This window comes from Diabrotica virgifera, chromosome 1 (assembly GCF_917563875.1).
Source record: "Diabrotica virgifera virgifera chromosome 1, PGI_DIABVI_V3a".
Classification (NCBI taxonomy): Eukaryota; Metazoa; Arthropoda; class Insecta; order Coleoptera; family Chrysomelidae; genus Diabrotica; species Diabrotica virgifera.
This window is the reverse complement of record NC_065443.1, coordinates 127,746,429-127,773,216: the sequence shown is the minus strand read 5'-3', so window position 1 is coordinate 127,773,216 and position 26,788 is coordinate 127,746,429. Positions and strand designations below refer to the sequence as shown.

At 32.5% G+C, this 26,788-nt stretch overlaps 1 protein-coding gene across 1 annotated transcript in view; it reads left to right on the top strand.

Annotated features, from left to right (window-relative positions):
- The first annotated feature begins 329 nt into the window (after positions 1 to 329).
- The window catches only part of LOC114331314 (retinol dehydrogenase 13-like), a 45,600-nt gene continuing 19,141 nt past the window's right edge, over positions 330 to 26,788 (top strand). Inside the window, exons 1-3 of the mRNA XM_028280843.2 lie at positions 330 to 554; positions 15,064 to 15,387; positions 19,684 to 20,012. Of these exons, the coding sequence (XP_028136644.2) occupies positions 404 to 554; positions 15,064 to 15,387; positions 19,684 to 20,012 (804 nt within the window). The 5' untranslated portion in view covers positions 330 to 403. The remainder of the gene's footprint in view (positions 555 to 15,063; positions 15,388 to 19,683; positions 20,013 to 26,788) is intronic.

The window sequence follows — 26,788 nt, the reverse complement described above, 5'->3', positions numbered from 1 at the left end:
TGTGTTTGTGTGTCCGACTTCGACTAACTGGCAATTTGGGTACCATCCTGGAAATCGTTCTCAAAGTACAAATGAAAAAATTCTTTTGTTGCTTGGAAATACTGCACAGTAAAAAAACCAAAATATTGTGTTTATTTAAAAATTTTCATGTTGATAATGAATACCAATGAGGAAAATAAAACGTCAAATAATAAATTTTTAGTTATCAGCGTGATTTATTTTCATAAAACCTAGTAGTTAACATAACATATTCCTTTGCTAGTAAACATCTATAGCTACTTATTATTTATTTTTACATGCAACTGGCCTATAAAATAAAAGACAAAATTGTGGATCAGTCTTGTACACCTTTATCAGTAAAACTGTCCTCAATGTGCTTGTCACACACATTTACACGATAACTATGCCTGTGTCAGATGTATTCGGTTGGTTAGTGCTTTTAACAATATGTGCTGTCATTTTCTTCAACATTTGGTTTAAATATACTTGTATGAAATGTAACAGTAATGTATGTTTAGTAGAGAAGACTGCTGTAGTTACAGGGGGAAGTTTAGGTAAGTTATGATTATAAATTTGTTCCCGTATTCGTTTTTTTAAGCATTTTCGTAAATCATCCCCTTAGCATATTTCTCTAGTTCCATCCCTCCTTCTGGAGTATTTGCAGAGCCGTGCGGTACATCTTTTCAACATGATGTAAGTCTTCGAAATGCCGCCCCCTAAATATTATTGAAACTTAATACTAGTATTTATTTTTAATAAATGAAATTACACAAAATGAACGAAAACTTTTATTTTAAAAACAAAACATACTTAATTAAACAAACATCATTATAAATTAAATGAAATAATATGTATTAACATTAAATAACATTTATGAAAATTACAATTTTTTCCTTTTGATTTTAATTTTGGCAAACTCGTCAATCAGATTGGTGCAGTTGAAAGTAGCAGCTAGTGAGGACTCTATTGAAATAAGTGCTAATTTTTTTAGTTTTGTTTTTCTTACGGAGCTTCGTAAATAGTTTTTAGTCATTTTTAATTTTGAAAAACTTCTTTCCTTAAGCTACCGAGACAGAGAGTGTTAATACAATTCTTACGGCCGGTAATTTCTGCACCTCGCATGACAAAATTCCTCTAACCGGGTTTTAATCGAAACAGATACATAATACCGGCCCTTAGTGATAAGTACAACTATATTTGGGTATAAAGAAATTAGGTTATTTTGGCACAAATAGTTCAAAACCTCTACTAAAGGTTTCATGGAGTATGGTATCAGATATCATTTGGGATAAATCATGCAATAAATCTTCTAGAAAATAATTTGCCTCTATATCCGATTCTTTTTCTATGAAAAGTATTGAATTAATATTTTCTAGTATTTTATCATGTTTCCCTTTTCTTATATTTCCTTCAATTTAAAAATATCATATATAAAAATTTAAAATTTTTATTATGAGTTTTTAAAAGCGAAAATCGATCAATCAAAGAGCTAAAGGCAATGTTTAAAATATAGATGAAAAAATTTACTTTAAATTTATCTTTCTCTGTTGAGAGCTAATCCAAAGATCAAATTGGCGCATTTTCTCTTGCCTCAATATTCGTTTTCAGCAGGAAATTCGGAACTTATTTACAAGATTTTCTGCAATTTCATTATCAGTAATTTTCATTTGGTCATAGCCAAATTGTCAGTAAATTTTCATTTTTTCCGTAGTTTCTGACATTTTTACACAATCTGAAAAATTTATAGTTACATGTTGCAACATCTTCGAGACTGAATTTATATAAAATAAAATATCATGCCAAAGAATTACACCGCATATAAATTTATAATTTTTAATATTTTTTACTAATCCTCGTGCTTTGACTTTAGTTTCTGAATTATTGTTGACGTCTTCTATTATTTCGAATAAGGCATTATGTATTTCACAAAATTGAAATCTTAGAGGTTTCAATATATCTATTCGACTTAACCATCTAGTAGTACTCAACGGTTTTAGTGTTACTTGTGAAACATGTTTTTTTCAGAACTTCCCAACGCTTTGTAAAACCCAAAAAAAAGGGTACGGTTCTTGTATACTACAAAAAAAGTTTGTTGTTTCTGTAGAAGAAGACGCTGTGCCATTTATGACTAAGGTGGCATGCGCAGGGCACGTAAAACGACCTCGGATATTTTTCAAATATTCTGTTTTGCACACCCTTTCTTATTCCTTTCATATTAACCCCGTTATCATAACCTTGTCCTCTGAGCCGTTTTAAATCAAGAACTATTTTTTCCAAATTTGTCAAAATAAGTTCTGTTAAAACTTCACTAGTTAAGTATTTTCGGCTGACACTTGGTCCTATATATACTTTTAATTATTGAATGGCTCAATTTGTATTTTGATTTTACTGATTATGCCGCCCTCTTGTGATGCCGCCTGATGCGGCTGCCTCACCGCATCATAGCACCGCACGGCCCTGAGTATTTGGGCTTATGCGTTTCTTGGCCAAAAGTGCAAAATTGCTGTCTGGCCGGGACAGTGCATCTTATTTCATTTTTATTCTCTGAGCACTAATTCCTTCCATTCCGTTCTATTTGAATAAGAAATTATAAAACAAAAAATTAAAATTAGATATAAAAATATAGAATAAAATAATTGAATAATTAAATAAATATTCATATAATAAAATATTCAAAATTAATATCAAATATAAAATAAAATAAAATAAATCAAAAATCAAAAAGTATTAATCAAAAAAATATATGTAACTAAAAACCTGAAATTTTAAAACTCGATAGATATTTTCGGCTAAGGGTCTGATCGATGCTCACCGAAATACCAATGGGAATACCATACAAGTCGAATAGACCTACACTTTTTAACTATTTGTAGATGAATAGTGAATATATATTTCTCATCTGAGAATGAGGACTGGAAGCACTTTTATAAAAATTATATTTTCACAAAAAAAATTAAAATTTAAAATAAAAGAAATGTAAAATGATATTTTGTTTATTAGAATTCCTTAGAATTGTTTATTAAAATTGTTCATTAGAATTATTTAATAGAATTATTTATAATTTATAATTTTCAGAATTAGTAATAGATTAGGGCATTTGTTAATTAATTAAATAGAAAATTGTTAAAATAAAAATTATGTAAAAATCAACTGCTGTAATCCCATTATGAAAAGTCACAAGAAGCGAGGCCATTTGTATATTACTATAAATAAATAAATTCCGTTCTATTTTTTCATTTGTTTTTGACTTCACCCGATTTAGTCCAATTTTTTCGTGTTCTCTCGTTGTTATTTTCCAGCTGTTGTATGGTCTTCTCCTCTTTCTTTTCCCCTCTGCTGGTTAGTGTTCAAGTACTTGTCTTGCTATGTTTCTTTGATCTTTCCTCAAAGTGTGGCCAATCCATTTCCATTTTTTTCCTTGACTGTAGTAGATATTATGTTAGTTTGATTTGTTCTTTTCCATAGTTGTGTATTAGTTATTCTGTTGGGCCAGTATATTTTCAGAATTTTTCTTAGAGATTTGTTTACAAAAGTTTGCAGCTTTTTAATTGTATTTTCATCTTGTTTCCATGTTTCTGTCCCGTAGAGTAGTATATTTTGATGCAAATATTAAATATTTAAATTTTTGTTATTTCCGATATTTCGTTTGTTTACCAAATTCTATTTAAGGGGATAGGCGCAAATCTTCGCCCAATGATACTTAAATGTATTCATTTTTTCGGATAATGAGAAAACTAATAAGTATATTTTAAAAATTTAAAAGCAGAATGAAAGACTAAATTTTTACTGAGGGCCGAAAGTCGCTGAAAACTTCTAGGTTTATTTTAATAAGTTACAGAGGTGAAAGAAAGAAAATTTGGTCTGATTTTTAATTTCAAATATTTCATTCAAATGAAACTTTTTGTTAATTCTAAGGGACTTTCGGCCCTCGGTAATAATGTAGTCTTTCATTCTGAGTTTAAATTTTTCAAAACTATTTATTAGTTTTCTCAGTATTCGAAAAAATTTAATGCATTTAAATATGTAGTATTAAACCAAGATTTTACGCCTAGCCCCTTAAAGCGTTGAATGCACGTTTAGCCTTTATTATTCTCGTCTATTATCCTTTTTACACATCCCGCTCCTTTGCCTGACTGACCCCAGCTATGTGAACACTGTTTATCATTATTTTATTATTTGGATGGATATTATTTTTTAAGAGTTTGGCTTTCTCTGTGTTTATTCGGAGTCCGATCGTGTCGAAGTACTGTGCCAATTTGTCAATTTTTGTTTGCATAATGATTTCGGTGTTCAGTTAGCAGGCAGATGTCACCTGCAAATTTGAGATCTTCTGAATGTTTGAATAGGTTCGACCTAATGGTCGAACCATTGAAGATAATTCAGGTCCCGAAATCCTACCAGAAGGAGTAACCACAGCCATCAGACAAGTGAAGGATGGAAAGGCACCGGGACTTGATGAAATACCTGCAGAACTGCTAAAGCTATTAAATGGAGCACAAATAAAAATAATAGCTGAAATATTTAATGACATATACAAGGCAGGAAAAATACCAGCAGAGTGGCTCAAATCTGAGTTTGTACCGTTGCCCAAAAAACCAGGAGCAAAAGTTGGTGAAGACTATAGGACCATAAGCCTAATGAGCCATCTTCTCAAGCTTTTTTTAAAAGTCATCCATAATAGAATTTACCGAAAATGCGAAGCACAAATTGCTCCCAATCAGTTTGGATTTGTGAACGCCGTTGGTACGAGGGAGGCTTTATTTAGCGTGCAGGTGTTGTTTCAGAAATGTAGAGATGTCAGCTGTGATGTTTTTGCATGCCTGATTGACTACAAAAAGGCTTTCGATAGAGTCCGACATGAACAAATGATGGAAGTGCTGAAGAGGACAGGGATTAGCTAAAATAATAGCTAACCTGTATTGGAATCAATCAGTAGAGCTCCGAATAGATGGAAAATATACAGATCAGGTCAAAATCTTAAAGGGAGTGAGACAGGAATGTATAATTTCACCGCTGATATTCAATCTGTACTCAGAGCACATTTTTGAAGAGGCTCTAAAAGATATTGATGAAGGCATCTCAATAAATGGAGTCAAGCTCAGTAACCTGTGATATGCAGATGATACAATCGTGTTTTCCAATACCATAGAAGGGCTGCAAAACTTAATGAATAAAATAACTGAAACCAGTAGAACATATGGACTAGATATAAACACCAGCAAAACCAAGCTAATGATCATCAGCAAGCAAAACATTACTGGAGTAAATCTGTATGTGAACCAAATGAGAATTGAACGTGTCTCACAATACAACTATTTGGGAACTATAATCAATGTGTCGTGGGAGAGATACTCAATACTCAAGAGATTAAATGTCGCATCGGAAAGGCAAAGAGTGCATTCTTGACTATGAGCTCTGTGTTCAAGAGCAATGACATCACTCTAAAAGCAAAAATAAGGCTGCAAAATAATGTTACGTGTACTCAGTGCTTCTATAAGGAGTAGAAACGTGGACATTGAAGGCGGAAACCCTATCGAAACTTCAGGCTTTTAAGCTATGGTTGTACAGAAGGATCCTGAAGATACCATGGACAGACAAAGTCACCAATGAAGAAGTACTACGGAGGATGAACACAACCGCAGATTTAGTCAACATCGTGAAGGGCCGTAAGCTGCAGTACTTAAGGCATATAATGAGAAATCAAGGCAGATACGTGCTACTCCAGTGCATTTTACAAAGTAAAATTGAAGGAAAAAGGGCCCCAGGACGAAGAAGAATATCCTGACTTGCTAACCTGAGAGCATGGTATAGAAAGACCTCAACACAACTATTCCGTATAGCAACTAACAAAGTCATCATAGCCAGAATGATCGCCAACGTTCGGAACGGACAGGCACCCTACGAAGAAGATCTAATGCCTGTTCATCAATATCATCAATTATATCCCCTTAGCATATGTGAGCATATAATTGTAATATCTTCTTCGTCTTTACTTTCACTGTTTTAACTACGACCTGCTCCATCTTCAAACTGCATGTGACTTTCCAACTTTTTCTGAGTCTTTCTGAAGAGTTCTATTGTTGTTGCCCACTCCACTGCTTTAAATAGGGAACTTGCACATTTTTTTCTTATTAGATAATAATGTTCAGTTTTGTTTAAAAATGAGATTTCCAAAAATTTCACGCTTCAAAAACTCGTAATAACTTAGAAATACATATTTAAAGTCTTCAGCGGTATAAAATAGTTCAAACGGCACGTGACGTCACATAGTTTTGCATTAGTTTTTATTATGGTTATATTTCGCTGTGTCTAGGTACACGCTAACGTGTACGCAAATAAAAAAGTTAGGTAGACGCGAATTAAACTTCATCAAGCCAGTGACGTCATTATTTAGCTTGCGCAGTGACTATATATTTTGGTACATGCTATTTTGATATGTTTAGTGTTTGTTTGATGGAAACATATTTGTTAAGGGAAGGGAAGCAGAACTATTCAGATGTTTCAAACTTAATTATAATAAATCAATGTGTATATATAAAAGTATATATTTAGGTTAGCAAAATAATTATATGTATTTAGTTGACATGACATGTAGGTACAAAATATTGTTAAAATAATTTTTATACGTAAGTGAATTATTATAATCAACTATTCTAAATGCAAAATAAGCCACAATTTAACTAAAAAAATTATTTTATTAACGTTTAGACGTCCAAATCGGATGTCATTGTCAAAATACAAAAATTAGTCAGATTAAATAAATTATTAGAAAAATTTTTTTACTAAGCAACAACATTTTTGTTTAATTTAATAATATTTTGTATTTTGACAACGACATCCGGTTTAGAAGTCGAAACGTTAATAAAATCAATTTTTTAGTTAAATTGTGACTTAGTTCCCATCTAGAATAGTTGATTACAAAAATGCCACAAGGATAATAGCTTCAAAACAAGTTAATTATTATTGTGAAAGCTTTAGGTCTTCCTTTTATTTGAATCTTTTACGGTAATACTATTTCATTTATAACTAAAAAAAATATATATTAATTTATAGTCTCTTATCTTTTGCGTACTGTTTTAAAATGTTCTTAAACTCATTAAAAGAACTAAATAATTGTCCGCACTCCGTAGTTAATTTAAAAACAAACACTAAACAAATAAAAAATAAGAAATCACTGACACTCTAACTTTTTTATTTGCGTACACGTTAGCGTATACCTAGACACAACCTTATATTTAGGTATATTCTCCTTCTCATTCTTTAGTTTATTGGCCTCCACCTACTTGGGTATTTGTCAAGCTCATCGTCGTGGAATAAGTCAAAAATATTTATATTCTAATGACATTTATCGTATGTCATTGTAATAATATATACCAGTTTGTTAAAATTGTAGTTTTATACTGTTTTTGAAGGAAAGGAACGAAGGTTTACTATTGAAAATAAAACCATTTTGTAAAAGTAAAAATTTTCTATGAATAGGTCAAACGATCAAAAACACTTGTAACGTCACATAAATGTATTTTCTACTGACGTTTATAACGTCTAATTTAAAATTCTGTTTACTTTATTGGAAAAATGTAAATGTAAAACCAAGTGACGTCACGATGCGTTTTGGACCACCTGTTTTAATTTGAATTTTTAATCGTCTTTAGGGGCCAAACGAAAGACAAACAAAACTTTTTTATCTTTGATACATGTTTTAAATTATGTTCTGTTGTGATTTATAACATTTTTTCCGAATTTAAAAATTTATGCAAGTTCCCTATTGTTCAACAAGGATGTGCGTCGTCCACTTGCGAAGCGTCCATGTAACCACTGTTACCATTGGTAACAGTTAAAAATCTTGCAAATAAATATTTTATTACTACTATGAAATAATTCCATTTATATTTTTTACTAACAGAAATATTTATTAATAGTACCTAATTCAGTAAATAGCCAACTAGACGCACGAAAATATTGGCGAGATTATGTGAATCCGTTGCACGTTATTATATGCTGTTACCACATTTGGGTATGGTAACGCAGAAGAATACCCGCTGTCGTTCGGGACTAGCTCGTTTCTGAAAATTTTGAAATTTTGATAGAGACGTCGCTTTGGCACGCTGTGTATATCAGCATTGTAACCATATTTTGGTTTGTAACGTTCGTTTGTAACGTTCGTTTAGTACCTATTACAGATTACAGTGTGCGTGCATTTAAACATGGAAGAGTGTTGCTGCGTATTGCGTAATCAATCAACTACTTGAAACGTCATTTTCCTTGTATATTTTTTTATATATAATTTTGAAGAAAAGAATGGGATTATTGAAAATAGAAGACTTTATATATAAACAATAGTTTTCAAAATATGTTCTTTTTCCTACTTGTTAATTTTTTATGTTAATTTTATGGTAGAATAATCTGTTTAGTTTGTTTATTATTTATTGTTATACCTGTTACATATACAATATACATAATTACATACATATAATTTGGGAATAGTGATTTGTTTAATTTTATCCCACAGGATTAAAAACAAAAACTTATATTTAGGAGGTTCAAAATCATTTTTTTTAAATAAGATTTTTTTACATTTAGTTTTGGTAACACTTTAGAAAAAGTCACGCGTCGCCACTGGCGTCGTCTCCCCTCTTTTTCCTTCAACTTTTCCTTGTAGAACCAATCACATCAACTCATATTTTTCATTTCTTAGTATGTGGTCAAAGTAGCTCATTTTCCTTTTTTTCTTAGAGTTAAGTATTTCTTTTACTTTTTTCATCTTTCTTATTGTTTCCGTGTTTGTTACGTGTTGTGTCTATGATATTTGCCACATTCTTCGATAACACCACATCTCAAAGCTGGCAAGTCTTTTTTTAGTTGCGTCCGAATTGCCCAAGTTTCAACTCCATATAAAAGGACAGAGAATACGTAACATCTCAATACTCTAGTTCTAATTTCTATTCACAGTTTTCAATTGCATAATACTGATTTCGTTTTATTGAAAGCGTTTCTGACTATCTCAGTACGTCACGCGTTGTTTTATTTCAAGGCTGTGGTCCCATTGTTCATTTAGCATAAGGCGGGTTCTCATTAGTCAACCTCATTGATCACTATCCTTGATTCTATGCTATAGAAATAAAATATATTTATATGAACGTCGATTCATCGATATTGTTCTATCATATGATATTTCAATAAAAGTGAAAAGCCTTCCTACTTTTGATGGATCAACGGAAGTGATTCTATCAGATAGAACAGTGCTTGACAGTGAGAACTAGCGTTCAGTTGCGTAATTTGGGGGTTAAGTAGTAAGCAGTGGCGGCTCGTCAGAGGAGGCAAGGGAGGCTCAGCCTCCCCATAAATTTTTTACACACTCTACACTGTTTTGTTTATCATGAATCGCGAAAACAACAAGTACAAATCTCACTATTATACAACGTGTAAATTCCATATTATCACTAATTATCCATACGTACGGAGATTAGCATTAGAACGCATGGTCGCGTCTCAGTTTTATTACATATTATTGTAGGCAGGACCCTGGGTTATCCCGAGATGCATGAACGGAGCACGGAGCCGAGAAGCCCAACAGTCTCCGTTGCTAATGCTCCGTGCAGCGCAGCAGGCGTTTAAGGAGACCCGGTCTCCTAACAGTGGCATCTACGGTGCCATCACACGCTGCCCGGAGATATACCAAGGGAGGCAGAATAGCTTCTCGGCTCCGTTGCGTGGTTGCGTGCGTCTCGGGACAACGAATTTTAGGGTCCTGACTAAAAATAATGAAAAATCTAAAAGTGCGAATTTTGTTATGAAATTTGGTATGTGGGGTAATAATAATATTTGGAACAACTTGCTCAAATAACTTTTTCCGATATCTCTAACTCAAAGCACAATATCGGTAATTTATGGTATTTTTGAATTCGCAGTAGGCCGCGTTTAGAATTAAAAAAAATCAGTTGAGTATCTTAAAAAATTTGAAGCTTCATTATGTATGGACTGCAAAACTTCAAATCTGTATTTATTTTGATATGCGAGGTATCTATTTACAAATAGATGGAATTGTTAACAAATAAATGACACAAACTTTGGTATTAAACTTTTACAATTAGACTAACTATTTTTAAAATGATATGATATCATGAAATTATGAATTAGGATGATATTACGAAATGTAAATAAAAAATGGTCAAAAAATGGGGCCTTAAATTACATTTTTTGGTGCAATATTTTGTTAGTGCAAATTTGTCTAGATATTTTACAGTTAGGTATAGCCTCCCCTATTGTAAAAATCACGAGCCGCCACTGGTAGTAAGCATATGAGGTTGAATTCTTTTTGAAAACCATAGATATATAATATCGTGAAAATGTGAAATTTTAAATCAAGAGACAACCATATCTGCTTTCTAGAATTATACCAGAGAGAGGAGTGCATATTCATATTCAATATTAGAAGTAAACAATAGAGGGTGTCCCGAAAAGATTGGTCATAAATTATACCACACATTCTGGGGTCAAAAATAGTTCGACTGAACCTAACTTACCTTAGTACAAATGTGCTCATGAAAAAAGTTACAGCCCTTTGAAGTTACAAAATGAAAATCGATTTTTTTCAGTATGTCGAAAACTATTAGAGATTTTTTATTGAAAATGGACATGTATCATTCTTATACCAGGAACATCTTAAAACAAAATTATAGTGAAATTTGTCCACCTCCTAAAAAATTTATGGGGATTTTGTTCCCTTAAACCGCCCAAACTTTTGTGTACGTTCCAATTAATTGATTATTGTGGTACCATTAGTTAAAACAACGTTTTTAAAACTTTTTTGCCTCCTAGTATTTTTTCGATAAGCCAGTTTTTATCGAGATGCGGCTTTTTTTTCAATATATTTACGTAAAAATTTTATAGGGGTTTTGTTCCTTTAAACCCCCCAAATGTTTGTGTACGTTCCAATTAAACTATTATTGTGGTACCATTAGTAAACACAGTGTTTTTAAAACTTTTGCCTCTTAGTCTTTTTTTCATAAGTCACCTTTTATCGAGATATAGCTTCTTTTTCAAAATATACCTAAAAATGTAAATTATAAATAAATTTTCAGATTATTAACAGGTCTCTACAGTGCGTCCATAAAGTAACGCATAAATTCATTAGTTCGTAAACCGGCTACTTTATGGAAAAATTCCTAAACAGGTCGATTTTTATTTTTAAATTACAATTTTTTTGGCATATATATCATACTAGTGACGTCATCCATCTGGGCTTGATAACGTAATCGATGATTTTTTTAAATGAGAATAGGTGTCATGTGATAGCTCATTTGAAAGGGTATTTAATTCTCTATTTAATAGTATAAAGAATAACACAATTATTTATACAGAGTGTTCAGAAAGAATTTTTTAATTAAATTAATTAAGACAAAAAGAAGAATGTATCTAACTTATTTAATTCAACATTCGTTTTACTTTTGTCAGAAAACAGGAAAACATGTTAATTTGACAAATAATAAATATTGCTTTTCTCTTAAATTCAATCTTAGAGCTGCCACCCACCTGCCTCTTGGAAGTTTAACATTACGCTTAGGAGAAAATCAATGTTTGTTTTTTTAAATAAAACATTTTTATGTTTTCTGGCACAAATAAAATATATTTAGAATTAAACAAATTACATACATTCATCTTTTTTTACTAATTAATTTAATTAAAAAAAAAACATTTTTTGGACACCCTGTATAAATAATTATATTGATGTTTATACTATTGAATAGAAAATTACATACCCTTTCAAATGAGCTATTACATTACCCCTATTTTCATTTAAAAAAATCATCGATTACGTCATCACGCACAGATGGATGACGTCACTAGTATGATATGTATGCCAAAAAATCGTAATTTAAAAATAAAAATCGACCTGTTTCGGGATTTTTCCTTAAAGTCTCCGGTTTATGAAATAATGAATTTATGCATTACTTTATGGACGCACTGTATAATCGTAATTAACCATATACAAATATGTGGTGGATTCGAAAAATATTCAAAATATCTCGATAAACACTGGCTTATCGAAAAAGTACTAGGAGGCAAAAAAGTTTTAAAAACATTGTGTTTAACTAATGGTGCCACAATAACAATTTAATTGGAACATACACAAAATTTGGGGGGTTTAAGGGAACAAAACCCCCATAAAATTTTTATGGAGTGCACAAAATTCACTTTATTTTTTTTAAGATGTTGCTGCCATAAAAATGCCACATGTTTATTTTCAGTAAAAAATCTCTGAGAGTTTTCGATATATAAAAAAAAATCGATTTTCATTTTGTAATTTCAAAGGGCTGTAACTTTTTTTGTGTGCACTATTCTATATAGGTAAGTGAGGTTCAATCAACCTATTTTTGACCCCAGAATCTGTGGTATAATTTATGACCAATCTTTTCGGGACACCCTGTATAAAGATATAATAAAGCGGAAAAAGCTCTGAAGCTATTCGTTTTGGAATGGAAATAGAAACCCTAACTATAAAATATATTAAAAATTAAATTAAAAGTATCCGGACAACCTACAAAGTTGAACTGAATGAAGTATTAAAAGCAAAAGTGATATAGGAACAGATGATCGGTATAAACCCAAACTGTTTTGGTTCGGCCAAGCGGATGCATTTTTAAGAGGTGTTTCCGTTGCAAAAGACAGTCAGAGATTTTCATGTTTTCCTATTTTTAATTACGTTTGTTAAATATTCACACACAATGCGAACGCCAATATGCACAATTTTCTTCTTTGCAGCCATTTTTAAAATTAGCACTTTGTAGACCGAATTCAATATTCTTGAAATAGTGTGAATTTGAATTATATGTTCAGTTGCATAGAATCAGCGCTATTGATCAATGAGGTTGACTAATGAGAACCCGCCTTTACGTCCCAAATAATTGTATCTAAAGGCGGGTTCTCATTAGTCAACCTCATTGATCAATAGCGCTCATTCTATGAACTGAACATAGATTTCAAATTCACACTATTTCAAGGATATTGAATTCGGTCTACAAAGTGCGAACTTTAAAAATTTCTGTAAAGAAGAAAATTATGCATGCTGGCGTTCGCATTGTGTGTAAATATTTAAAAAACGTAATTAAAAATAGAAAAACAAGAACATCTCTGAATGTCTTTTGCAACGGAAACACCTATTAAACGTTTTGGTTAGGCCAATTCGCTTGGTCGAACCAAAACAATTTGGGTTTATGGTTTATACAGATCATCCGTTCCTGTACCACTTTTATTTGCTTTTAATATTTTATTCAGTTCAACTTTGTAGGTTGTCCGGATACTTTTAATTTTATTTTTAATATCGTTTAGAGTCAGGTAAACGTCAGGTAGAGTCAGTAATCAATATTTCCATTCCAAAACGATTAGCTTCATAGCGTTTTTCCCGCTTTATTATATTTTTTATATTGGTCACTCCTAATATTCCATAGCACTCCTCTCTCTGATATAATTCTAGAAACTTGCAGATATGGTTGTCTCTCCATTTAAAATTTGACATTTTTCACGAAATTATAATATATGTATTGTTTTCACAAAGGACTTAACCTCATCTATATGCTTACTATATACAGTACAACCTGTCACATCCGGACCTGTCATATCCGGACCTCCCCATATCCGGACGATTCTGCCGTCCGTATCTACCGAAATCTACCAAGAAAAGCAGTACTGCTGTTGGACAACGCACCCTCTCATCACGACCCAAAAGAACTAAAAAATGGCGAAAGTGTCTTTTTGCCCCCAAATGTGACATCCCTCTGTCAGCCTATGGATCAAGGTATTATAGCATTTATAAAACGTGCCTATCGACGAAAGTTATTAACGGCGTTGGTTACTGGAATGTATGAGGAAGAAAACGTTTCACAGACTATAAAAGAAGTGGTCTTGATATTCGGATTTTTTTATATCCGGATCGGTCTGTCGCCACATTGATCCGGATATAGCAGGGCAGGTTTTACTGTATTTAACTCCACAAAATACAAGTCAACGCAACTGAACGCTAGTTCTCATTGTCAAGCACTGTTCTATTTGATAGAATCATTTCCATTGATCTATCAAAAGTAGGAAGGCTTTTCACTTTTATTGAAATACCATATGATAGAACAATATCGCTGAATCGACGTTCATATACATATCTATTTTTCTTCTGTAGCATAGAATCAATTATATTGATCAATGAGATTGACTAATGAGAACCCGCCTTTAGTAATTTCTCTAAAACTTTTCCTTTAACATATATTGTTTCGTCTTCAATCGTGTTCTTACAGACAATCATGATTTTTATTTTTTTTGTGTTCAGAGCCATTCCATACCTCTCGCAGTAATGCGTAGTGCGATCAACCAGAATTTGCAGTTTGAATAAATAAAAATAGCATTATAATCCGTTTGGTTTCGTTTCGATACAGAAGTGTTCATGTAGCCCCACCGAAGACGTCTAGAGACAGAAACAGCTGTCTGGGGATTATGGACCACCTCTGAAGTCTTTCACTTTTATCTTTACGCAGATTTTAAGTACTCGCAACTATATTTCGGACCTTTTCCTAGACGAATAAGGCGGAATATGACTGCATATTTTAGAGTCCTTTTTCACCTTCTTTATTCGTCGTCTCTTGTCTTATAAATTGTAAAAGTCAGAGATTAAGGATGTTACCAGAAAGTGGTTCCGCGAAAATTTTCAGATTTAAATTACTATTTTTTTTTGCATCCTTTAATGCATCTATATAATATTTAAAGGGTTTTTACCCGAATATTTCTTTGGTGGCTCAGCTGGCATCCAATCTGTCTAACACTGATGATGATTTTTTTATAAAATCGAAAACGTTTTGTTGTGATGTAGCCCTTAAAGGGATTTTTAATAAAAAATTTATACGTTTTACAAAGGATTTTTTCCAATTTTTGTGATTAATGGTATACAGCCAACTACAGGAAAAAAAATTATTTTTCTTGTACTATTGTGGATTTTGTACTAGTTTTTATTATTTTAATAATGAATTTTGCATCTAGCACTTTTCATCTTTTCTTTACGGTATATATTATTTTTTGCAGGCATTGGACATGAAGTAGTATTATCTCTGCTGTCAAGAGGTTGTAGAGTTATAATAGCAGACAGAGTAATAACTGAAGACATTGAAAAATCTATTATTAGCGAAACAAAGAGCTCGAATTTTATTTTCGATTATGTAGACTTTGCGTCGTTCAAATCTGTTAGAGATTTTGCTGAGAAATTAAAGAAAACCGAAGAAAAAATAGATATATTAATAAACAATGTTGGAATAGGAAAATGTGACGGTACACTTACTGAAGATGGTTTAAACAAGGTTATGCAAGTAAATTATTACAGTCCATTTTTGCTGACACATTTACTTATCGGTAAGTATTGTAAAAACTTTTTAATATGGTTCTGAAGCTGTTGTTTTACACATTCTGTAAATACACAGAATAATCAGAATTTGATGTATCATAGGGCATAAAACATCCACCCTCAATCAGAGCCGGATTTAAGGCAGTGGGAGCCCCTGGGCAGAATTGGTGTGGGGCCCTACCTCCTACCATTAAACAGATTGTTGTCATGACTATGGTATGGTTAAAGTCCGGGTACTTTTCGAGATTTTTTAACTGAAAATTCTTTGATTATGTCGGGCATGTCTAATTGCTTTAAGGCATTGTGTTCAATGTTCATTATAAAGAGATGGTTCAAACGCTCTTGGCCTATCATAGACCGAAGTCGATTTTTAATTAACTTAAATTTTTGGAATGATCTCTGTCCACTGCAGTTAGTTACCATCAGAACTAAATATAAACGAAGTGTCACTGCAACGTTTGGAACCGCATCATTCACATTTTTCTCCTTTAACCGTCGCGTCGGTACATTTGAAGTTCTTTACTTATATTTGATGAGCCGATGTCCTCTTTAAATGAATTGAAAAATTCTACAAATTGTACTAGTTCGACACCTAGTTTTTTATCTAAATCATTGCTATAATTGTCGGTAAGCTTCAGTGAGTGAGCTTCAATTTCATTGGGAGTTAAATTTTCCAAATAATGTAAAAATCCAAAATTGGAATGAATGGATTCATATGCTGAAAGCTTATGACTTGAAGAGGAAATGAAGTGATCTATAATAGCTATAAAATTTTGAGTCCTAAATTTCTCTGATGGTGTCATTTCAGCCTCTGAAATATTCCTTAAAAGAATATAAATTTTTTAATTGATTTAAGTGCCGCCACTCCTGAATTAAGGTCAATATTTGGATCTTGAAGAATACGACTTGTGCTATTTGTCCTCTCTAAGGTTTCATTCCAAAATATTGCAAATATCCCTGTTTTCAGCAAACACACTCGAAATTTTGGATAATACTCCTTTAATCTGATTATAACCTTTAACTAGTTCTTTTGCGGCATCACTTCTAGACGACCATCTAGTAGTATTTACTCTTTTTTAGGAACAATAATATTTCTGCCATGGTCGGCGTTGCTCTCGCTTAAAGACGTTTTTAAACATTCGATTAACAAGTTGTATCTATATGTAGAGGAACTGAAAAGTACATAGGGTTCTTACAGTCCTTCCAAGAAATCAAAGAATTCTGTGGCAGCAGGACAACACTTAGCTGCAGCTTTAGCAACTAAATTTAGAGGGTGGGCGACACATGGAATCTACAACGCCAAGATATTGTGTTATCTAAATTTTAGCTGAACACCGTTGTATTTTCCACTCATCTCATAACTGACTCATTGTCGTAGGACTGTCCCCTGCAGCTTTTCAAATCGATATCATCTTCTTGCAAGAATGTCTTAAATATATCTTCTGCTTTATGACCGTAATTTGCCAAAAATATATTTTTAATAGGAGAGAAACCTTCCATATAACGAAATATTACAGTTAATTGATTGACAAAAATTATTCTATGTGAATAATGTGCTGATGTTTTTAAGTTTGGGGCTTTGTGGGGGCCCCCAAAATGTGGGGGCCCCGGGCAGCTGCCCAGCCTGCCCCCCCCCCCCTTAAATCCGGCCCTGCCCTCAATATATGTATTTCCAGTCAAAGCTGGCTGTTACCTACAACCATCAAGGCAAGTACATTTAATCCTCGATTTTTTTGACTGTGATATTATGACATAACCTCAAACAACAACAATTGGTGGTTATATCAAAATTTTGATTTTATCTAAATCAAAACCATAGAGTTAAATATTAGCATAGAGAGAGTGTCATTCAGAGCGAAGTGACGACACCATCTTTTTTATTTGGATTAGTGCTGTTTCACTCTTACGCATAGTAAAGCTGCTACAGTTGTCCTCCTCTTCCGTGCCTATATTCACACTGAATGTCATGATACAATGTGTTAGAAGGAGATGCAGCAAACCAGTCCCTGAGATCTTGTCGTCAGGAAGCGCGGAAGGTAGGCTCCCTCTATGTTAATATATACCTCTATGATCAAAACAATAATCCTTTGAATCACATTTTCTTCGAGTACACAAAAAACATTTTACATACCTATAATTTAATCGAAGGTTTAATAAATTGGAATATTCTTCATTTTTAATATATGTATATATGTACAGTCGGAAAAATGAAAGAATACCCATGAACGAACATATAAAACATGCTGTATTTTCCTGTCACCGTGTCACAAAGAAAATTGTCCAGTGCAAGTACATGTAACAATAATTATTACATGTACTTGCGCTGGCCAATTTTTTGTGTGACGCGGTGACAGGAAAATACATCGTGTTTTATATGTTCGGTCATGGGTATTCTTTCATTTTTTCGACTGTATGTATATGCTATCTGCTGCCTCTGAACTTAAAAATATATATAATTGCCTAATAAAATTTATCTGTGAATGTAAAATTAACCATTAAACTTTGATCCTGAATGAAATTCTCTCATCTGTGGTAAGTATCCCAATTGTTTTTACCTCCTAACCGTGACCTTGTCTGTTTACCTATTTAAATCTGTTTTTCTAAATGTAATATCAAGTAATATCTTGATAAGCCCGTAGACAAGAAACGAGTGATCATATCTACAGTGATGAGCGGGCTAATAACCGGCAAAATAACTCAAAAGATGGAAAACATAATACATTTTGAAGTAAACAGGGATGAAACTAGTAGAGGTGAAAATTATCGATATAATCGTATAAATTACCATTACATAGTACATAACGTAGTTTCCCACCTTAGACGTATCGGAGGAGTATAACTGTCACTGTGACAGGATTTTATAAAATACTCCTGTCACAGACGTCTAAGGTGCGAAACTATGTAATGTAATGTTAATTTATACGTTTTTATCGATAATTTCCACCTCTACTAATTTCATATCTTTTTATTTCACAACGTATTATGTTTTCCATCTTTTGCGTTATTTTGCCTGTTATTAGCGTGCTCATCACTGTATATACTAAACGTAACGATATTTAGTATAATTTTTTGTAAAAGAACACCATTACGGCCGACATGCCAACGCCAGGGGGAATCAGGCAGGGGGATAGCCTCAGCCCATTTCTATTCAATATGCTAATGGATGAAATAATAGAAAATGTGGGATCGCTACAACTAGGATAAAGACTCAGTCACAGTAGAATCAGTATAGTGTGCTATGCGGATGATGCAGCCCTGATTGCAGAGGATGAGGATGACCTACAAAGGCAACTTTATCGATTCTACCAAGCATATCGACGACTCAACATGAACATATCAACGCAGAAAAGAAAATGCATTACCATTTCGAAAGATCCAAATAGATGTAAGCTCGTGGTAGAGGGAAACCCTTAGATCAGCTAAACCAGTTCAAATATCTAGGTGTAAATTTATCAAGTTATCATAACTCAGTCAGAGACCTAAGAGGACAAATTAACAAGGCCGCTGTCTTGTCCGGATGTTTGAGAGATGTGATCTGGAATAACCCATATATGAGAATGGACAGCAAAGTTAGAATTTATAAAACTTGCATTCGACCTTTTATAACCTATGCTATTGAATCAAGAGAAGATAACAATAAAACCAAATGCATGCTACGCACAGCCGCGCGAAATGAAGACACTAAGAGCAATAGTAGGAAAGACAAAAAGGGATAGAATAAAAATCAACATCATCAGGGAACAATGTGGCGTGCAAGATATAGTAAGGTAGGGTAGACAAAGACGAAAAGAATGGTTTAGTCATGTAAAAAGAATGGACGAGCACAGACAACCAATAATTACGTTAGAAGGAAAACCAGCTGGCAAGCGTCCACCGTTGAGACCACCAAAAAGATGGAGAGATAGCTGGCACCTCTCAAGAAATACTTCAACGTTAGACTTAACAGATCGACAGATCTACAACAAGTATAAGAAGAAGAATAATAATAATAATAAGCAGAAGAAGGTGTCCATGGAGGAGAACACACTCGTGGCTCCAAAACTTGTAGCAATGGTTAAGACTTAAAAAGAGTTAAGACTTCAAAGTTACCCCATCCCGGTCGAGGGGGTGTAGGTGGGTGGTCCTGTTTGGGGTCATTCGATATATTTTTGAAAAATGATCAACACTTTTTTTTCACTTTTTTGATCTGACGTTTAATTCTCGATATATTCGATTTCGATTGTCCCTCTTTTTTATCACATTATCACAGCCTATAACAACTATTTTTTATTAAAATAAATACTTATTTAGATACTTTTTTGTAGATTTGCTCAAAAAGTCAGAAGAACCCAAGATTCTTTTCACAGCATCAATATTATCGTTTTCACATCAGTTATTTGTCGATCATGTAACAGATGATAACATCATTCTACCAGATAAGCTTACTTCGTATTGTACATCAAAGTTTTGTACGGTGGTAGCTTCAGATATTTTTGCGAAGAAACTAAGGAAGCATAACATCAAGTGTAACAGTTACCATCCTGGTGCAGTCAAAACTAATATTTTTAATGAAGCACGAAAATATATGACTTCAAACATATTGGATGTTGTTGCAACCATTTTTGGTGACTTCGTGCTTTTTGTATCTGGACAGGTAAGGCGAGAATTTTTTATTATCTTATTTTTAAATTTTTATACTTTATAGTTACCAATAGGGATGGGAAAAACGGGGTATTCCCATCTCGGCTCTCTATAATCCTTTAGTCCTTTATGATATCCCAGGTACATTTTAAAAACACCCCAGAGTCCCCAGGTCGGCTCGAAGATTAACAGGTAGGTATTCTAGGTATAATAATAATTTTATCTTGGAATTATAGATTAGGGAAAATTTAAAAAATCCTAACCTCAATACCCCTTCCTTCAATATTGTACTGAAATTTTGGGTTCTGTGCGAATTTATAATCCATTCTTTCATGGTTTTTGCTCTAAATTTTAAAGAACCGCTTGGATTGACATGAAATTTGGCATACGTATAACTTACAAGTCAAAGAAAAAAGGGTATATTGTGCCAATGTGTGTTTTTGCCCTGGGGTGACTTTCACCCCCTCTTAGGGGTGAAAAATATATGTCCAAAATAAGTCCGGAAATGGGTAAACTGACTAATTTTAAGTAACTTTTGTTCTATAGAGCTTTTTCGCCGAGTCAACACTTCTCGAGTTATTTGTGAGTGAATATGTTCATTTTTCAACAAATAACCACATTTTTAGACGGTTTTTTGCAAATAACTCAAAAAGTAAGTATTTTTTCGAAAAAAACGTTCTTCGCAAAAATATAGCCTATAAAAAAGTAAAAAAATGGTGTACGCGTTAGGTCTCTGGATCTCGTAGAACCAAAGTTATAGCCAATGAAAATAGATTCATATTCACCAAATTTCAAATAGAATATTTCGACGTGAAATATCCAAAAAATTAAGCACTTTTTGGGGAAAACCATTATAACTTTTTTATAGCGTTTAAAATAAGCTTTATTTCTGTTTTTAAAAAAAGTTTCTAGCATTAAATTTAAGCAAGTTATGCTCAAAATAAAGTTGGTCTCTTTTGTTTTTGCAAAAAAAATCGGGAAGACCACCCCCTAATTAGCAACTTAAATGAAATTTATCGTTACCCATCCACAAATTATTTTACATATGTGGTGTTTATATGATCTGTAAGTTTCATCGATTCAAAGTGCTTATTTTTGAAAAAATTTGGTTTCAAAGTAAAATTTTTAAAAACTTAAATTTTGAAAAATATGCTTTTTTCAAAATAACTTAAAAATTATTAAGAGATACCAAAAATCTCGAAAATCAAAAAAAGTCAGATTTGCTTTTTTAAATATCATGTATTTTTTTTGTTTTTCTGTTAGACAAAAATTGAGTAAGGTTTGGTGTTTCTAAATTTGCATACATTCGTGATCAGTGACTCGTTCAACCCCTTTTAACTACAGCCTTTTCAATAATAAGGACTTTAAACCGATGAAATTTACAGATCATATAAACAATATATACACGAGTCAAGAAACTTGTGAAGTCGTAACGATTAAGTTCATTTAAGATACTAATTAGGGGGTGATTTTCTCTATTTTTTTACCAAAACCAAAAGGGACTAACTTTATTTTGAGCGTAACTTGTTTAATTTTGATGCTACAATTTTTTTTTATAAAACAAAAATGAAGCTTCTTTTAAACACTTTAAATAAGTTGTAATGAGTTTTCCCCGAAATGTGCTTCATTTTTGGTTATTTCACGTTAAAATATTCCATTTGGAATTTGACGAATATGAACCTATTTTTTATTAGCTATAGCTCTGCTTCTACTAGATGTAGAGTCGTGATATATACACCATTTTTTTAAATTTTTTACAGGCTATATTTTTGCTAAGAATGGTTTTTCGACAAAATTCTTACTATTTGAGTTATTTGCGAAAAACCGTCTAAAAGCGTGGTTATTTTGTTGGAAAAATGAACATATTCACTGCCAAATAACTCGAAAAGCATTGACTTAGGGAAAAAACTCCATAGAATAAAAGTTACTTAGAATTAGTCAGTTTATCAATTTCCTGACTTTCTTTGGACGAATATTTTTCACCCCCAAAAGGGGGTGAAAACCACCCCCAGGGCAAAAGCACATATCTGCACAATATCACTTTTTTCTTTGACTTGTTAGCTATGTGTATGCCAAATTTCATGTCAATCCAAGCGGTTCTTTAAAATTTAGAGATTTAGCAATATTTTACCGTTAAAGAACGGACTATTAAGCAACAATTTCTCTTGGTTGGAAATGTTGGTAGTGGAATCGATTTCGCTACTGATACATAGAATAAAGCTTGGTTAGATGTTTTATCTTGAATATAATCTAAATATAGCTTCTATGTATTATGGTAAAGGTTCAGCTTTTTATTTATTAAAAAAAATAGATTGCCAATTGTAAGGCAATCTTGTTTAAATTTTTTTGAACCGGTTTTTTACTTCGTAATAATCGGTTTTACCTGTTGTTTTTTGTCCTGGTTGTAACCGGTTTTTCCTTTTTAAAGTAATAACCGGTGAAAAATCGAATAAGTTATTATACCTGTGAAAAAAATAATTAATTCGGAGAAAAAATATTGTTTGTTTTAAATTCATCAATATTCTTGATTTGTTTGATGTTTATTATTATTTATACTGGTTAATGACCCTTACACTCACTAAAATATGTTTGAAATAGAATACGAAAAATATGGGTGTATAATATAAGAAATGTGAGAGGCAGAATTGACCATTAACTCTGGGCTAATTATTAGCAAAATACAAGGAAAAGTTATTTACCAGCAATTTTATTGCTGGAACCCAATCTTATGATTGTACTCGTATATATTAATAATATAGGTATGCAAAGTGCGCAGATAGTGTGTTACTTTTTTTATAAACAAAATGGCGCCCGAAAATGTTTTATTTTCAATTTTTGCTCTATAACTCCAAAGATTTTAACTTTACACCAAAAACACTCAAATAAAAATTCACCGTAATTAAATTCTGCATAGAGACGTGTTTTTTCTGATTTACTTCAACGAAAATTTTTCCCGAAAAATGCGGGTTTTTCCAACAAAATCTTTAATTTTCAACTAAAATTTTAGATAATTTTTATATATATTATCAATAATTAAATGACTTGGTAGTATAAAATCCCTTTTCGTATAGATTACAATTCCAGAAGCCGATGGAAATTGAATGAATTGAACAATTGAATTGTTGATTAAAAGTTTGCGGTCGCTATAATAACCAGAATAATTATGATACTTAAAAATAACTATGATTTTTGTATAAAAAGATACTGTACTTATCTAATTCACTTTACAGAATTGAAACTGGACTAGTTAAGCGGCCTCAGGAATATTTTAAAATTATAAACAATGTTTTGGCTTATACAGTGCCGGCAAAAAAATCTTTACATTGCCAAATAAATCACCAAATTTGAAGACAATTTGCATTGCGTTCTGTCTGCGATTCGTTGGGAGGGGAGGAGAGGGGGAGAGCTTACTTGCGACTGCAATTGTCTGTAGTTTACGGACCACTTAGCTTATTTAGGGTATTCTGTGCGTTTGCACTGTAAACAGTTGGCTTTGTGCGGGTAGTAAGTGTTAAACTTCGTCTCATTTACTGCGTAAAGTTTGAGATCGTCAAATTCTAAATTGAACTGACAAATATGGGTCTAAATAAACTCACAAAAGAGGAGAAGGTTCGTGCTTTAACATTGCTGGAGAAAGGGGACTCTGTAATTACCGTAGCACGTGATATTGGTGCTTCAAGAGAGGCTATTTATCAACTGAAACGTTCGGCTGCAACGTTTCAGTTGATAAATAGCCTCTCTTGAAAGACCTATATCACGTGCTACGGTAATTACAGAGTCCCCTTTCTCCGTAATGTTAAAGCACGACCCTTCTCCTCTTTTGTGAGTTCCTTTCGACCCATATTTGTCAGTTCAATTTAGAATTTGACGATCTCAAACTTTACGCGGTAAATGAGACGAAGTTTAACACTTACTACCCGCACAAAGCCAACTGTTTACAGTGCAAACGCGCAGAATACCCTAAATAAGCTAAGTGGTCCGTAAACTACAGACAATTGCCGTCGCAAGTACGCTCTCCCCCCTCTCCTCCCCTCCCAACGAAGCGCAGACAGAACGCATGCAAATTGTCTTCAAATTTGGTGATTTATTTGGCAATGTAAAGATTCTTTTTGCCGACACTGTAAACAAATAGAATATCTCGGGAAATATTAATACAAATTAAATCATGAAAACTGTATTGTAAAAAAAGCGACAGGACGCTTCTTTTAAAAGAAAAAACGTTTAATTGTGATGAGTAGTTCCTGAGATACAACCGGTCAAAATTGACCGGCATTTACGGCAAAGATATAAACAATAGGATCATAATTTTCAAACCATCACCTTTCTATTTTTGTCCTATTTGTCCACACAAATTTTCATATCTTTAAAATACTCATAACATATATTACTATAATAAAAACTATCGATATTACGATTGAAAATTGCCAAAAATAGCAAAATTCTAATCAAAAATTAGGTTGTACAAAAATGTTATCTCAAAGTTCAAAATCGGTATACGTTAAAAAAATGCATTTTCTCGGCATCCCCACATATAGGTTAAAAAGACTGAGTGACAAAACACAATCCGTTTTGTCACCCAACCTGTCTACGTTTGATGGGTAATTTTTAGTACGACTCCAATTTGAATAGATACTACTTTATTGTAATATAAATATTTTGTCAGTCTTCTATCGTAGTGGTCAAGTCCTGTTACCCGCAGGCAATCGAAAATTTTATCGTTTTGGATGCGGTCGAATGCCTTCTCAAAGTCTATAAAATAAACATAAACGTTATATCAGAACACACAGCTTTTTTGTAAGAGAACACGCATACACAATAATGCTTGTCTAGCTCCTAGACTCTAGCAGGGGTGGGCAATGGCGGCCCTCGGGCTGCATGCGGCCCTTTACACATTTTTGTGCGGCCAGCGGAAAAGAAGTGAATTATTTTCATTTAAAGATTTTTTTAATTATTGCTTATATTAATAAATAAATATAGATAATGAAGCTATTAATTAACACTTTCGCAGCGGGTGATTTTCCGCAAATTTTCAAAATAACGCGGGCAATTATTTGGGTTTCTGGCAGAGTTTTGTCGGCTCCCTGAATGAAATCCACGAAATTTCAACAAATGGAAACGATATTTTTGAAGTAGTCTGGAACTGTTTGGAAAATTTTAAATTAACGCTCTAACCACCTAGTAAGTGTAACAACTGACGGAGCACCAAATTTAAGAGGAGCAAATATTGTAATGTTGAGAAAATTTAAAGAATACGTCCATGAACAATTTTCAGAACATCAGTTATTATTTTTCACTTTTCTTCACTTCCATTAGCAGGTATATTGTGCAAAAATGTTTTGCAAGTAGTCAACGCTAACGTCATTTCAATTATAACTAATATTGTTAATTATTCGTTCAATAGGATTAAATCATCGTGCATATTTTATATTATTTATTTCTTTCAAAGAAAACAAAAACAAGGAAGGGAATCTAAGATTTTTTAAATTTATAACTTTGTTTATTTTGATTTAAATGACGCGTGTTGCACATTACGTATGATGCGTGATTACATCTATTTAAGCACGGAATTTCCCTTCAAATATTTAAGTAACTAGTAGCAATGTGAAAATAGAATTTACTATTTTATTTGGGAATAAGCCACAATTTAAGTTTGAAATTAAATTTATTTTACGTTTCCATTTTCACTTCGGAAATCGTTATCAAAATGCAAAACATTAATAAATTAAACTAATTAAGTAAATGTATAATTTATTAATGTTTTGTATTTTGATAACGATTTCCGAAGTGGAAATCGAAACGTCAAATAAATTTAAGTTCAAACTTAAATTGTGGCTTATTCCCAAATAAAATAGTAAATTGCATAAAATGTCACAAGGAAATAGCTTCAGAACCATATTAGGGAAAAAAGAAATAGGTTCACAGATAAAATAAAAATAAATAAATATATAGATACACATATATTTAAGGGAAATACCATGCTTAATTAATTGCGAATGCTGTTTAGAGGGGAGGGGTACGGTTTGAAAAATTTGAATTTGAAATTTTTTTATTTTAAATGAAAGTACATAAATAAATAAATAAATAAACTTTAAAAATACTCTCTAAAATTTTCAGCTTGACCGGAGTAAAATTACCGGAAGTAAAGCCTGTTTAATAGCCCTACCTTCGACTCACTTTGCAGTAGCTTGAGAGTAGTGAGATACGTTCAACACCTGTTCCCGCCTCTTTTGTAAATCACTCTACGACTCAAATACATATTCCGGCGTGCATCACTTTACGATTTGACAGACAAAAAAAATTTAAATAAAAGTTGTCAAACCAAAGGCGTTTTTCTTAAAACTGCTTTTTTCAAAGGCGGTGAACATCGTAACTCAAAAACTACCAACTTGACAGATCCACCTGAAATTTTTCATAGATTTCTTTAGACATTTCGTGAGGTAACTCTGTCGAAATATGTTTTGGTTAACAATAATAAATATGTTGATTTTCTCACTTTTTTACAAAAATTTCGATATTTTGACTTGTATATTGGGTGATATCAAAAACTCAAAAATCGTTAAAACTAAAAAACTCAACAGCGTTACCTCGAGAAACTCAAAAACTAATCAAATATATTTGAATTTTGTGTTTCGTATCATCCATTGACGAGTTCTACTGCAAAATCCATTTTTTTGGAGCTGCCTCTAAAAATTTGCCACCGTTGGCTTATTTTTCAATATTTGGTCTTGAATTTTTTTTGAATAATCATTGAATTGTACTGAATATATTTATTTAATTTAAAAATAAAAC